The sequence below is a fragment of the Coregonus clupeaformis genome, chromosome 39, assembly GCF_020615455.1.
Source record: "Coregonus clupeaformis isolate EN_2021a chromosome 39, ASM2061545v1, whole genome shotgun sequence".
Classification (NCBI taxonomy): domain Eukaryota; kingdom Metazoa; phylum Chordata; class Actinopteri; order Salmoniformes; family Salmonidae; genus Coregonus; species Coregonus clupeaformis.
In genome coordinates this window covers 20,265,222-20,276,303 of record NC_059230.1, presented here as the reverse complement: position 1 = coordinate 20,276,303, position 11,082 = coordinate 20,265,222, and the positions used below count along the sequence as shown (strand labels likewise).

At 42.9% G+C, this 11,082-nt stretch overlaps 2 protein-coding genes across 4 annotated transcripts; one reads left to right on the top strand and one right to left on the bottom strand.

Annotated features, from left to right (window-relative positions):
* Positions 1-3,984: 3,984 nt before the first annotated feature.
* Positions 3,985-6,905, bottom strand: LOC121554432 (RNA-binding protein 4B-like). 3 transcript variants are annotated; one of them, XM_045211989.1, is made up of 4 exons: positions 6,799-6,905; positions 5,887-6,319; positions 5,121-5,788; positions 3,985-4,673 (listed from the first exon to the last, which is right to left on the bottom strand). In XM_045211989.1, the coding sequence occupies exons 2-3, from the start codon at positions 6,293-6,295 to the stop codon at positions 5,148-5,150; spliced, it is 1,050 nt and encodes a 349-aa protein (XP_045067924.1). In that variant the 5' UTR covers positions 6,296-6,319; positions 6,799-6,905; the 3' UTR covers positions 3,985-4,673; positions 5,121-5,147. The 3 variants fall into 3 exon arrangements, with proteins under 3 accessions (XP_045067924.1, XP_045067925.1, XP_045067926.1); XM_045211990.1 differs by having other exon boundaries at positions 5,611-5,788; positions 6,799-6,904; XM_045211991.1 differs by having other exon boundaries at positions 5,749-5,788; positions 6,799-6,904.
* A 169-nt stretch (positions 6,906-7,074) lies between these two features.
* LOC121554434 (TRAF-interacting protein with FHA domain-containing protein A-like) lies at positions 7,075-11,008 on the top strand. The gene is made up of 3 exons (XM_041868022.2): positions 7,075-7,855; positions 8,365-8,711; positions 10,317-11,008. Exons 2-3 carry the CDS (start codon positions 8,430-8,432, stop codon positions 10,647-10,649), a joined length of 615 nt encoding a protein of 204 aa, XP_041723956.2. The 5' UTR covers positions 7,075-7,855; positions 8,365-8,429; the 3' UTR covers positions 10,650-11,008.
* The last annotated feature ends 74 nt before the right edge of the window (positions 11,009-11,082 follow it).

The window sequence follows — 11,082 nt, the reverse complement described above, 5'->3', positions numbered from 1 at the left end:
GAACTCATCACCAGTCATATGATGGTTACAGTGGGGGAAAAAAGTATTTAGTCAGCCACCAATTGTGCAAGTTCTCCCACTTAAAAAGATGAGAGAGGCCTGTAATTTTCATCATAGGTACACGTCAACTATGACAGACAAAATGAGAAAAAAATTACAGGCCTTTTTTTATGAATTTATTTGCAAATTATGGTGGAAAATAAGTATTTGGTCAATAACAAAAGTTTCTCAATACTTTGTTATATACCCTTTGTTGGCAATGACACAGGTCAAATGTTTTCTGTAACTCTTCACAAGGTTTTCACACACTGTTGCTGGTATTTTGGCCCATTCTTCCATGCAGATCTCATCTAGAGCAGTGATGTTTTGGGGCTGTCACTGGGCAACACGGACTTTCAACTCCCTCCAAAGATTTTCTATAGGGTTGAGATCTGGAGACTGGCTAGGCCACTCCAGGACCTTGAAATGCTTCTTACGAAGCCAATCCTTCGTTTCCCGGGCGGTGTGTTTGGGATCATTGTCATGCTGAAAGACCCAGCCATGTTTCATCTTCAATGCCCTTGCTGATGGAAGGAGGTTTTCACTCAAAATCTCATGATACATGGCCCCATTCATTCTTTCCTTTACACGGATCAGTCGTCCTGGTCCCTTTGCAGAAAAACAGCCCCAAAGCATGATGTTTCCACCCCCATGCTTCACAGTAGGTATGGTGTTCTTTGGATGCAACTCATCATTCTTTGTCCTCCAAACACGACAAGTTGAGTTTTTACCAAAAAGTTCTATTTTGGTTTCATCTGACCATATGACATTCTCCCAATCCTCTTCTGGATCATCCAAATGCACTCTAGCAAACTTCAGACGGGCCTGGACATGTACTGGCTTAAGCAGGGGGACACGTCTGGCACTGCAGGATTTGAGTCCCTGGCGGCGTAGTGTGTTACTGATGGTAGGCTTTGTTACTTTGGTCCCAGCTCTCTGCAGGTCATTCACTAGGTCCCCCCCGTGTGGTTCTGGGATTTTTGCTCACCGTTCTTGTGATCATTTTGACCCCACGGGGTGAGATCTTGCGTGGAGCCCCAGATCGAGGGAGATTATCAGTGGACTTGTATGTCTTCCATTTCCTAATAATTGCTCCCACAGTTGATTTCTTCAAACCAAGCTGCTTACCTATTGCAGATTCAGTCTTCCCAGCCTGGTGCAGGTCTACAATTTTGTTTCTGGTGTCCTTTGACAGCTCTTTGGTCTTGGCCATAGTGGAGTTTGGAGTGTGACTGTTTGAGGTTGTGGACAGGTGTCTTTTATACTGATAACAAGTTCAAACAGGTGCCATTAATACAGGTAACGAGTGGAGAACAGAGGAGCCTCTTAAAGAAGAAGTTACAGGTCTGTGAGAGCCAGAAATCTTGCTTGTTTGTAGGTGACCAAATACTTATTTTCCACCACAATTTGCAAATAAATAAATTAAAAATCCTACAATGTGATTTTCTGGAATTTTTTCTCTCTCAATTTGTCTGTCATAGTTGACGTGTACCTATGATGAAAATTACAGGCCTCTCTCATCTTTTTAAGTGGGAGAACTTGCACAATTGGTGGCTGACTAAATACTTTTTTCCCCACTGTATGTGTGGGTTTATAGAAAGGGATAGATTATCTGTAGGCAACCCCATACTGGAAATTATACATGATCTGTAACCACATCTGTAGTCTCACGTGCCCAGCCGGCTCCAGACATAAGCGGTCACTTCGGGCCCCCGGCAGCTAGAAACTGTCGGGGTCTCAACTTAACTTACTGTTGAGCGTTAGAATACTAGAATACACAAAGTTAAGTTCAAAATGTGGTTGTGTATTAGCAGTTTGTCTCCTTAACGTCTAGCCAGTGATCTAAATTTGTAGTAATCATGGCCAAATACTGACCTGACCTCCAGGGGGCCCTCATTGATTTTGTTAGTCGCTCTCACTCAGATATCATTAACATGGCAATGTATAAACTGCAGAAAACTTGCTTTAAAACTGCAACATTGTCTTTACGCCCCATGTAAAAATGTGTAGCATTGCAGGAAAGTAACTTTAAACCACATTATTTCTCTCCACCATCAAGACGGGGGCCACCTCAAAAAGATATGCCCACTTGGTGGCCCCCCAATCAAATCTCAGTTTAGACCCCCAAAAGGCTAGAGCCAGCTCTGCTCCTGTGGCCAGCCTTCCAACATATGTACAGAACCCTTGTTTGGAAAGGACACTATCAACCCAGAGTGAACAAACAAGATCACAGTTTTAAACATTTTATTAGGAAAAGGGGAGGGGAAGACTAATACCGCTATACAAACCAATACAACAATTTACAGTATAGGTTACAATACATACAAATGTGTAATTTATTCTACTTTTATAACTTACCAGGGGCCTAGAACTTCAAACATAGGGGTGCATTCATTAGAAACGAAATGGGCAGAAACAGGGAGGGACTCACTAACCTGAACTTGTCCAATAAGAAACGCTTGTTTTCATTGCTAAATGTTTTTCTTGTGTACAGTAATGAATACACTCCCAAATCAATATGTACCTGCTGACCTTAAGACTTGGTCCCTGCTTGCTTATGGATGGAATTATACCTCAAATAAATCTGAACCTCACAATGAGTGGCGCAGCGGTCTAAGGCACTGCATCTCAGTGCTTGAGACATCACTACAGACCCCCTGGTTTGATTCCAGGCTGTATCACAACCGGCCGTGATTGGGAGTCCCATAGGGCAGCGCACAATTGGCCCAGCGTCGTCCGGGTTTGGCCGGTGTAGGCCGTCATTGTAAATAAGAATTTGTTCTTAACTGACTTGCCTAGTTAAATAAAGATAAAATAAAAATGACAGCAGACAACATTTCAACAACCAAGATCATGTTTATATTTAAAGGGCAATCTGGGATTCAAACAACAAAGACCCAGCCACTTGTTTGGTTAAGTGCTGATGGATTGGCCTGGAGAAATGTAGACTAACCACTCTGAAATTCAGACTGAGCTATTGATACATGGATTGACCATCTATGAGCTCAATATTATTGTTTTGACCATGTTTTGAAGCTATAGTTGGTTTACAATTACATTGCTTACAATGGAGTAACACAAGCTTATATTTGGAGCTCTGATGAACTTATGTTTTTGGGTGGGACAGTTAAAGGTCATAAGGCATTCAAGTTATATTTTTCAAGAATCAATGGTTACGCCTATAGATCTCAATTTAAACTTCCCAAAACAGTAATGAATCCCAGACTGCCCCTTTAAAAGACATTAGGTTGACATAGGCTGCGTTTATACAGGCAGCCCAATTCTGATATTTTTTTCCTTCACTAAAATGGTCTTCAGATCAGCTTTGAAAAAGATCTGATAAGTCAAATGACCAATTAGTGGGAAAATATCGAAATGTGGCTTCCTGTCCGAACACAGCAATATATATTTTTAGTTTGGAAAGGAATAACATCTGTATTAACTGTCCATGCCCGGCCTAAAATCAAGCACACGGCAGTCGTGTCATTGTCCTGATTCCTGTGTACCTAAATTAGTCACATCTTTAACCCCAAGGTTCATACAACTGATCCCAACTCCCATCTTACCTGGTTAGATTCCTGCAGGCTGTGCCAAGAGCATCTCTCCGGAGATGCTTCCAGGGTGAGCGTAATATGGTGAGAACTGGGGACATGGCAATAAATCCCTATCAATCCAACCCATGACAACTAAATAAATTTGGCAGTGAAGGGGCAGATAGGTATAGTTAAATTGCGATTGAGCGCTTGAAGTGGAGGGGATACACAAGAGTTGTTCACGTTATTTGACATTCGTAGAGGACGATTCTTAATTTATCATTATCAAGCATATATCCCCCTTCAAATGGTTAAAGTATATTAAGAAGCAACTGATCATCCGCCATTGAATCACAGTAATATAAGAACCTGCGATAATTTGATTTAACAAGGAGATCAAAAAAGTTAAAAATGATTATACAATTCAGTTTATTTATTAAAATCATGTCCTCTGATTACAAATAAGAACATTACCCACCTTAGGGTAACTCGCTACCATCAGCAAATATTTGTCCAACTAACAAATTAACCAACTAGTCCATCGTAGTGGTTTATTATGTCTTTGTACATTGTCGCAGAGCGCTACCTTTTCATAATCCATAACTTGCCCTAATTTCAGACGATAGATTGAACAAACGTGCTGACAATAATTTAAAAGGAAACACGAGTGTTCGTATTCAAGTCGATATACAGTCACGATTACTTTACATTAATAACATCATTTTCGTAATAACGTGTTGCAGCTTCCATTCATCAAATTTCAGAAATGAGATTTTAGAGCAAAAAGTTTGTATCATGACACGTTACAGTATATCAAGAGGACAAAATATTGTTAACGTAAAATAAAAACGCACGACTAAAAGGCTTCTGGGAGCCTGAGACTAAAAAAAGGTACCTAAAGCACAATACTAAAACAATGCAAAACAAAAAAGGGGAAACCATACAAATGTAATAAAAGTGTTTTAGATGACGAGAGGTCATGCATTACAATTCCTCCTGAGAAGGAAACGCGCTCAGCCACAGACGAGGGGGGTAAATCGCTGCGTGCATCAGGAGACGACGGCGGTGACGAGGACGCAGATCTTGTTGAAATATTTAAACCTGGAAAGAGAGCAAACCACACACACAAGTCAAGCGCCTGTTACACCCCCAGTGAACATGTTTCCATTTATAGACGATCTACATTAATTGTTTCATTATCATCATTAGCAGCTTTGGTGAAATATTTCACTATATCAGTTCCTCATTTTTACCAATACATGATTTAGGTTTAGCCCAATCATTGCCCATACACCAGCAGTGCCGACGAGAGGATTAAGAATTACGATTTGTCGCAGAACTCTTTTACGCATGCCTTTTCTCCCAGTTCAAGCATTTCACAGTTAATCTGGAGGTTTAGCGAAGAGCGACTGTCAGACCATTCCTCACTCAGAACTGAGACACGAAGCCCGTCTAAAGAGTGCATCAAGTGACCTTGGAACCTCCATATAGAGGATAGGTAATACTTCGCCTCCCATGAGAATGTTTCTAGCGCCGGCCTATTCTCACCTTGAGTCAAACGCCGGTGTGCGCCGCTTAGTAATAGCGAGTCGCTGGCGGCGGTGGCAACCTGTCGGCGTAGGGGTCCCTGGTACGGGGTAGGTTGTACATCGCGGGCCGAGAGATGGGGGACAGTCGGGAACGCTCGTAGGAGTAACCGTTACCGGCATGGGGCATGGGGGGAGGAGGGGCTCTCCGAATGGGACTGCGGTCCCTGGCGTAGTACGCGGACGGGGGAGGATGGAGGGGGCGACGCTCATATGGGTCGAGGCCAGAGGTCATGAAACGCTCCCTGACCATGGAAGAGGGGGGCGGGGGAGGAGGGGGTAAGGAGCCTACACGCCTCTCATCATAGGACATTATGCCGTAAGGGGCAGGTCGAGCCCTGTATTTCTCATAATAATCCACCACAGCATAGCTCTGCCTCTCGCGCTCATAAGCACGCTCTGGGTAAGGGGCTCGTCTAGGGGGAGGGGGTGGTGGAGGGGGGGCAGGGTACCCGTGATGAGGGGGTGGGTGACGACCTCTTAGATAGCTAGGGGGTGGGGGATCATGCCTCTCCCCGGGGTAGCCACGGGGGGGCCAGTAACCCCCCCTCTCAGGTGGGGGTGGGGGGTAGTCTTCTTCCTCCTCATACCTGGGACGGCTCTTTGATATCTGGACATGGATACGTTTCCCTATTAGGGGGAGAAATGCCAAAAAACATGATTAGGTGGAAGAGAGGTAGTAGCCAAATGTTTTAAAGTGTAACCTTCTTAAACAGCATAAATCTTACCCTGGAATTCAACGTTGTCTAATCCCTTGATGGCATCCAAAGCCTCATCGGAGTTGTCCATGTGCACAAATGCAAAGTTTTTGACAATAGCACATTCAGACACTGTGCCATACTCCTCGAACAAAGTGCGGAGCTCATCATCATTGCCTTTCTCCACGTTTGTTACGTGGAGTTTGACAGCTCCCTGGTTCTTCCCGCGACTAGCCTCGACGTTTATCGCCGTGCCGTGCAGCTTGTAGAGGTGCAGGCTGCGGATGGCTTTGGTGGCAGACTTACGGTCATCCATGTGGACGAAAGCAAAATTCTTGACGATGGCGCATTCTGTGACGGCACCGTACTGGGAGAACAATGCCTGAATTTCATCCTTGTCAGCCTCCCGAGGAAGGTTCCCAATGAAGATCTTGACCATCCTTGAAGCAGTGTTGTAGAAAGCCTGAGGTGAGAGGGGGAAATATCAATTGTACACTTGTTTTGGGCACCAAGAATGGGGCCTTGGGGGCTAGCCATCTAGGATGCTAGCTAACCACTTTCGCCAGAAATCGGTTGTATTCAAACTTCGAAAACACAGATAAGCTTATTATTTCAGCAACATGAGCAAAACAACCAAGGCAAAACAACTTTTATAGAACCAAAAACGACAATACCTAGAAAACGGCGTCGAATATTGTATATCTCGTTGTCTAGGTACGTTACCTAGCTAAAGTAGCTAATTTAGCAAATGAGCCTAGCTAGCCACCCCAACATGCGCGTACCCGTCCGAGAAAATATACTCTAAAAAGCTTTTATTGCAAAAACAGAACATTCTTCAGTACGGGTAGAGATTCCAGTATATACCTTACGTCAATTTAAAATGTTTTAGTAGTAGCTATTTATTTATTTTATCGACCAAGAACGATTGAATGGATCGCTTACCTCAATCAGTTAGCTGCTTCACGGTCGTGAAAAAAAATGGCTACACCGGCGTTCTAAAGAAGCGCGCCTACAGAGCTGCGTTGTCACAGCTGATTGGTTAGACAACCATTGTTCATTGATTAGCCTGGGAATGGACCAATGGAACAATTTCAACATTTATTAGAGTAATTCAGACCACCAATGAGATTTGAAGTTGTTACAGTGTAGCCAACACAATGAGTAGGCAAGCGATACGGACCACTGGTCAGTCACATTAATTAGTTAACTACGATGTAATAAACTGAATAGCTTGAAACTGCCTATACAGGGTTATTTATTACCCTAGCTAGGTACATAATATTATTATGCTACTATTCGAACCAATTAATTCGAATGGTATAACTTAAATTAGCTTGCCTGGTATCCGTATTTGATTGAACACATATAGCCACATTTTTCTTTACTTTATTATCACCATTATCTGTAGGGCTAACAACCGTCAGTTTCACTGCCTCCGTTTTTATTTATTTTTGGCATGCTGATTACAGATGGCAGTCGATGATTGAAGTAAACCCTCCTTTCCCAAAACAGTTAATTGGGCATGCAGTTTAATCACAGATAAGTATTTGGTTTAACTGATACTGCATATTTATAGACAGTACTCACACGGTCATAAAATAGCCGTATGGGCCAGCCTGTTACAGAAAAGCGTAAGGAACTTGCACGGAGCCTGAAAGGGTGAAAGCAAAACAGTCGTTCCCTAAGCATCTAGCGCGATTGGGAAATTCCAGAATTTCACACCACAGGATCAAGGCAAGCATCAGTCACTGCCACTAGCGGTGCTATGTGTGGTGCTGCTGGTGCTGGCTGACGTTATGGTCGTCCCCTTACCGTTTTTTTGCACTCCAGTGTCCTCCGACACCGGTTATAGTTGGCACACAACTTGGTGTGTCAGTAGGCAATTAGTTGTACCCGTTCAAGTAGACAAAGCAAGTCAATCGTCGGACAGTTTATTACTGTACCCTGATCTTTTGAGACGCTGCGGGCAATTATACCGACAGCCTAACCAACTTTACAGGTAAGATATAGCAAGTTTGAAAGTGAACATTCAGAATGGTTTTGTTTGAACGAATGTCATATTTATCAGTATAATCTTAGACTAGCCTAGTGTTATTGGTCCTTACATTTGCAGATTGATATTTAACATGTTCACCTCTCTGTTCCTCTACTTGTATGAAAAAGGCAACATTCAAAGCACAGTGGAATGATTTTCAGCCAGTGCAAGTTTTAGAGGAAATGCTGACTGAGGCAGGGTGTGTGGAATGATGCAATTCTGAGACGTCTTTCATTAAATAAGACCTACATAAAAAAAATAAAAAAATATCAAAAGCACCTTGAGATTTTGTACTGCTTAATGGAAATACTCTGAACATTCTCCCTATGGAATAGAGCAATATAATTAAGTATTTTTAAGTCCATCACCCTCTGACATCCTCTCTGAGCTGTTATTCTGTCTAGTAATAAGACTTATTTAGTGCCAGAATAACAAAAAGTAATCAATTTAATATTCCTCTGTTTTTCTCTTAGACCAAGTGAACCTGAAAGTGAAAGACAACTTTCCTTCAATTGCATCAGCCATCATAAGACCCATCATGGAGGTGTCTCAAACGGTGGAAACAGAGGAGCTGATGACCTGCCTCCAGATCCAGCTCTACCACCCCCAGCAGGCCTCCAGGGCTCTGTACTGCATGTTGCCTCTGGACACCAGACACAAGCACCAGGCTGAGGACCCAATGAGGCTGGGTAGGGATGCCCAGGCCTGCACCTTCGCTCTGGCCGACCCCCGGGTCTCCCGCAAGCAGCTGTCCCTGCAGGCCTACCGCACCTCCAACAGCCCAGACATTATATTTTCTGTGCAGAACCTGAGCCAGAAGGTACGCGCAGGGGCGGTGTGTTCATTAGGGCGATATGGGCGACGCACTGCCAAACGGGAAAAGGAAGGGATTTTTTTTCTAATCAATTATATCACGGCAACAGTAGTTATCAGTGTTCTAATCTAGACGTCTGATCTGCCACTAAATGTCCAATCAGGCTAAAGTCGTGCTTCAAATGGCCCCGCCCCTTTTGGGGCGATTTCAGTCAGGTTGAAAATCGCCCAGGAGTCTCTCATAGACTATCATGTAAAAAAAAAAATGTTTCAAATATCAGAGCTTTCAATACAATCTCTATGGGTTCCGGGAGGGCTTGCACTTACGCGCTTTCGTCATACGTAACATAAGTAACCATGAACATAACTAAGAAAAGAGCGGGTAGCAGCGTCAATCAATTCACGTACAACTGTCAAGATGGCTAGCTTTGCGAGGCAAAGATGAAACTGAGGGCTCCACCAACCCTGGTATTTTTCTTGGACTTGTCAACTTTGTGGCACAATTAGATGAGGTGTTTGATGACCATCTTAAAAATGCTAAAGTTTTCAAGGGCACATCAAAGACCATTCAAAACGAGCTACTGGAGTGTATGCTAGCGGTCATGAGGGAACATATTGTGGAGGAGGTGAAGTCGGCGAACTTCATAGCTATCCAAGCTGACGAGACCACGGACGTTTCTACACAGACACAGCTGGTGCTTGTGCTGAGGTACATAGATAGCAACCACAAAGTGCAGGAGCGCTTTTTGAGTTCCTTCCCATCTCGGAATCAACCTCAGTCTCAATCGCCAGTGTGCTTTTGGAGAGACTGAACGGTCTTTTTGCCGACGACGAGAAAGTCAAACTCATTGCGCAAGCTTACGATGGAGCCAGTGTGATGAGGGGAGAGAAGGCTGGTGTGCAGCAAAAGGTGCGTGAGCATTTCAAGAATGTCCATTACGTGCATTGCTATGCGCATCAGCTGAATTTGATCATGCAGCAAGCTAGAACAGTTTCAGTACAAGTAATGTAGCCCCTCTCTCTCTTTGTCCCTCCCTGTCTGTCTCTTTAACACACACACGCCCAAATCAGTTCACAGTTGATGTTGTTTAAAATAGTTATTTTTCATTAAAAAAAAAGTAAAAAAATAAATAATCTGTTCATGTTCATTTTTACAAATCTATACAATTGGCCAGAATGTGGTTGTTCATATTTACAAATCTATACAATTGGCCAGAATATGGTTGTTCATTTTTACAAAGCCATACAGATAGCTGTGTTTACCTTTTCTAGAAATTATTTTCAAATTCTGTTTTCAGGCAAAATGTCTATCACTGTTCATTTTCACAAATCTATACAAGAGGGCAGAATATGGAAGTCTATAAACATTTCTTATTACCAATAACTTGCATCAATGTTTTCAGTAGCCTCTATCAAAAGCTCCTGCTTGCTTGTTGTGAATTATGCTCAGGTGCACATATTTCCAATTCAACCATGAGGCCTTTTTGAAGCAAGTAATGTGTATATCAGTATTGACTTATATGCTGCCCCTGTCTTCATGTTGTTGCTGGACATATCTTTTTTTAAATGTGTGTAGGTCACCTAAATCATCAGAAAAATTGCCCCCCCTGAGAATTTTTTCAGGAGCCGCCACTGGGTACGCGTGACGGTCAATGGGTCTGAGCTGGGGTTCTTGGAGAGGGCAGAGCTGCCAGATAAGGCCCTCATCCGGTTCGGGGAGTACGAGATGCTGATACGTCGTGAGAATGGAGAGGCGAGGGGGAGCTTTGAGGTGGAGTTTGGGGTGCTGGCAGTGCCCCCTTCCAGAGAGATGGGCATGCCAAGTATGGTGCCCGTCGTGGACACAGGCTCAGACCTTTCAACCAATGACATTCCACCCCTCATGAGCCATGGGCCAATGGAGATGGATGAGATAATCATGTACTGCGCTTCTTTCATAGATTAGTTTTACTACAATGACAGCCATATAGTTTTGATTATATTGTATTATTTTCTTTAACTAGAAGCGTTTTTCAAGAAAACTGCTTATGTTAAACATTCTGAAAGTTTAATCAAGCCATATGTACCTCAAATGTTGGTTTTATATTCTCCATTATATACCACTCCTCAAGTGTTATTCAGACTGTTACGTTATTTTATAAAATGTGAAACTAAAGCTTGTGAATATGACCCTTTTTCATGATACCCAAATAAGAGCAAGTATCAGAATTCAATGAAGGATGGGGTTAGGGTGGGGAAGGATACTGTTTTGTCAGTTTTGTAAAATGTTGATTGTAATAATAAAACTGTTTTATTTGATTATCATGTACTTGCCAAAACGTTTCACAACTAACTCAACCAAGGCACATTCTGAAAAACCGGCTATACCTGTATACGTT